This window comes from Branchiostoma floridae, chromosome 18, assembly GCF_000003815.2.
Source record: "Branchiostoma floridae strain S238N-H82 chromosome 18, Bfl_VNyyK, whole genome shotgun sequence".
Lineage (NCBI taxonomy): Eukaryota > Metazoa > Chordata > Leptocardii > Amphioxiformes > Branchiostomatidae > Branchiostoma > Branchiostoma floridae.
The window spans coordinates 1,406,829-1,410,376 of NC_049996.1; the positions used below are offsets into that span (position 1 = coordinate 1,406,829).

A 3,548-nucleotide genomic window follows, 5' to 3' on the forward strand; every position below is an offset into this window, starting at 1 on the left:
TACAGGTTTCTAAATAGAAAAATGTATTTTGTACATTTCTTTTTGCATGATAATTATAATATTTTAGTGAACGCGCACCGCAAATGGACACAGAGGGTGATGTGAGGGGTGTAAGTATACCATACCATAGCATAGAGGACATGCTGAGACATTTCTGGGCTGACGCAAAAGGTGTCTTACCGTCATCAGTTGGCATGGGTTCGATACCTGTAGTACCACGGGGAGGCATGGTGGTCTGTGGTTGTCCTGCGGTGGTCGGACCGCCAGGAGGCATGGTGGTCTGTGGTTGTCCTGCGGTGGTCGGACCGCCAGGAGGCATCGTCGGGTCAGGCTCTTCCTCAGTAGTCAGGCCGCCTGGTGGCATCGTGGCCTCAGGTTGTCCTTCGGTGGTCAGACCGCCAGGTGGCATCGTGGCCTCAGGTTGTCCTTCGGTGGTCAGACCGCCAGGTGGCATCGTGGCCTCAGGTTGTCCTGTGGTGATCAGCCCGCCAGAAAGCAGTGTAGTGTCAGGCTGCCCTTCGGTGGTCAGTCCGCCGGGAGTCACTGTTATGACGTCATGCTCTTCTACGGTGGTCACAGCCGCACCTGCTGTTGAGACATCAGCGGGCTCTGTTGTGATTCCTGTGGCATCACGAAACTACATGTTAAGCTCCAAGGCACCAGCCAAAGAGTCTCAAAACTGTACAGTTAATTTTTTCATATCCATCAGCAAGACCAATAGGAAACTGAATGTGATTTAGGCTGCCAAGGCGTGCAAAAAGGACGTTTAACTGTTTCATATAGATTAAACAGAATGTACTGATTTAGCGTGTAGTGTACTAAACTGATCGTAAAAGAAATGATTATTGTGACAGTAGTTCTTAGATAGCCATGAATACAAACGTATTATACATGCAGTTCAAATCAACATTACCGTGTGGTGCACAGGCGTTCTCTTCGCCAGGACCTGAAAAGAGCAAATGACAAAGATGGAAGTCCTCAACATGTCGTTATAGCAATTATCTGGTTGAACTATACCAAAAGGCTTTGGTGGATGGCAGCCGTACGCTTACAATCGTTTGACCGGTCACAATGCAACTGCGAATGGCGGTGTTACATGCCCAGATAGTATCATCAGGCAAAGGTCCAGCAAGGACTTATGGGGCCTTGGATAAAACTATTTCCAGACAACTCACTGACCTCAATTTGTACCACTCCGCCAAAGTACATGTAGAAAGCAAGGTTAGAATAAACTTAGTCTGCTCCAATGTCATTGTAAAACAAAGAACTACATCGAGCCAAGGGACACAACACAACAGGCAGAATCAGACAAAAATACCTATTTGGCAAATGAAATTCTTCTGCATGTAGCAGAAGGTGTCATCCCATTGGAGACCTGCACCTGCCCACAGATGACCACAGTCTTCTGCATAATTCCTGCTGGGTTCTCCTGGTGCCCAGTTGGTGAAACTACAGTTGCTGATTGGAGTTCCGTCAGACCAGATCCACGTACCGTCAGCCTATATATTATAATGATGAAGAAGACCTTTATTGTACGTTTCTGCTCTCACAAGCTAAGTACAGGTCAGTTTGATAAAATTCTGAGTAGTTCTGAAAAATCTAAGTACAAGTACTAGTAAGAACGAGCTATTTTACTACATGCAACTACAGAGTCTAATGAATGCTAATATGCACAGGTTCGACTTCTTCTCGCTTTTAAAACAGTTGTAAATGTAATGACAGATGGAGCTTAAGATACATGGTTTATCTCTATATTATATCATATTATAATGCAACGCTCGTTAAATGTTTGATTACGGTTGATACATATTACGGGGAAACACGTACAAACAACGGAATGACAGAAACAGGTACATTCACCCAGTGTCGCATGTCTAATCCACTTATACACATTTCTATTCAAACCGCTCAGTGTGAAGAAGCTAATGGTGTGTGTGTGTGAGGGGGGGGGGGGGGGGTGGCTGGTGGGTTCATTCAGTAGTAGTGCCGAATTAGCCTACATAGCAGACTCTGTTGGGCCTATTGTTCTTCTTTTTTTGGCTCATAATACACTTTTGGTGGTCAGTTCTTTTTCTACTGGGTCAATGGCTAATGGTCAAGCGACCCACTACAAAAAGGAATGACCAGCAAAAGTGTATTATGAGCCATAAAATGACAAGAAAAGTCCCCAGAGAGCCTGCTATGGAAGCTAGCGCCGAATTGAATCAGACAAATAGGGGCAGAAAGACAAATAGCAAAGAATAGAGAATTAACCGAAGAAGATACAGCAGCAAACAAGAAATGTCTTCAAAATGTAACATTTCTATCTCTTGCGGCACTTTTCCTCGGATAGGACGTTAATGGAGGTCCCGTGTCTCGGGAGAGCCATACCCACCTGCGATGGTGCGGTGTGAGTGGTTCAAAACCTACTGTACCTTGGCCACACCTGGGGCAATTACTGTCATATTGAGGTCACCTGAGTGGCGCCGAATGGCAGCTCGCTCCAGACCCTTGCGATTCAGCCCCGCCTAATGTAAGGTCCTCACAATTCAGCCCCTGGCTGCAAAGAGTGAGTAGTCGACCCACCCAATAACAATAACGATAACAATAACAATAACACTTACTGTTGCACCATGAAACCCGATCCACCAGTCCATTCCTGCATCAACCCCCTGAATCAGGGAGACAAGGAAGTCGTGCAGCTCTGGTGTCTTGTCATTGGCAAGGTGCCCTCCATCTACTGCACAGGCTTGATGGGCTTCATAGTACATCATGGCCTGGTCCACCACCTTGTAGTAAGTTCCATCTCGTTCGGTGTACTCGGATACTGTGGTAGGTGAAGGAATGTATGATATTCTAAACTTGCTTAAGGCGCACTCTCACTGCATTTGCGTCAAGCTCGCGTCACTGCGGGGTTCGTTCACTGCGTCACTGTTATTTTCTCCGATTTTTTTTATAACTTAGATATTGCGTAATACGTAAAGGTATGACTTAGAAGACTGAGTATCTTTCGAACCCCGCAGTGACGCAAGCGTGACGCAAGTGCAGTGAGAGTGCACCTTTAGTCAGTTTTCTTAATTACAGTAAAACGATTATCGAAAAATTGTTAGAAAGAAGAAAAATTGATTTTACGCAGTTGAGAATCAACAATCATAAATAGAAACAGGCAGACACGACAACATGGTCACTGCTTTAAGGTTTTGCCTATTCTGTCTAACACAAAATAAAAATGTACATGTATTCCACTTTTTGGGGTATGCTGTACTTATGGCGTCTTCCATAAAGAGTTACTGATTTTCTTTTAAATTTGCAATTATACAACAGTTGTCAAGAGATCATTACATCTTTAGATGTGGCAACTGTCATACTAGCAAAAATTACCATCAAATGAAGTAGAAATTAGAAGCAAACTAGTTTACTACTCTTTATCCACACCGGCTATATCTGCCTTTGAGTATCCTTAATAAGATATTTCTGTTGCCATTCCAATGTTCAGCGTTACCATCATTTCAAGATGATTATCTGCTCCAGGTAAACTTAGTTCCTCCAGCCAGTCGGATCATACAGAG

At 44.3% G+C, this 3,548-nt stretch overlaps 1 protein-coding gene across 1 annotated transcript in view; it reads right to left on the minus strand.

The window, feature by feature from the left end:
* LOC118405953 overlaps positions 1–3,548 on the minus strand; it is a 20,433-nt gene that overhangs the window by 441 nt on the left and 16,444 nt on the right. The window contains exons 19-22 of the mRNA XM_035805806.1: positions 2,604–2,806; positions 1,319–1,499; positions 914–946; positions 181–621 (exon numbers count right to left, since the gene is read on the minus strand). Of these exons, the coding sequence (XP_035661699.1) occupies positions 181–621; positions 914–946; positions 1,319–1,499; positions 2,604–2,806 (858 nt within the window). The remainder of the gene's footprint in view (positions 1–180; positions 622–913; positions 947–1,318; positions 1,500–2,603; positions 2,807–3,548) is intronic.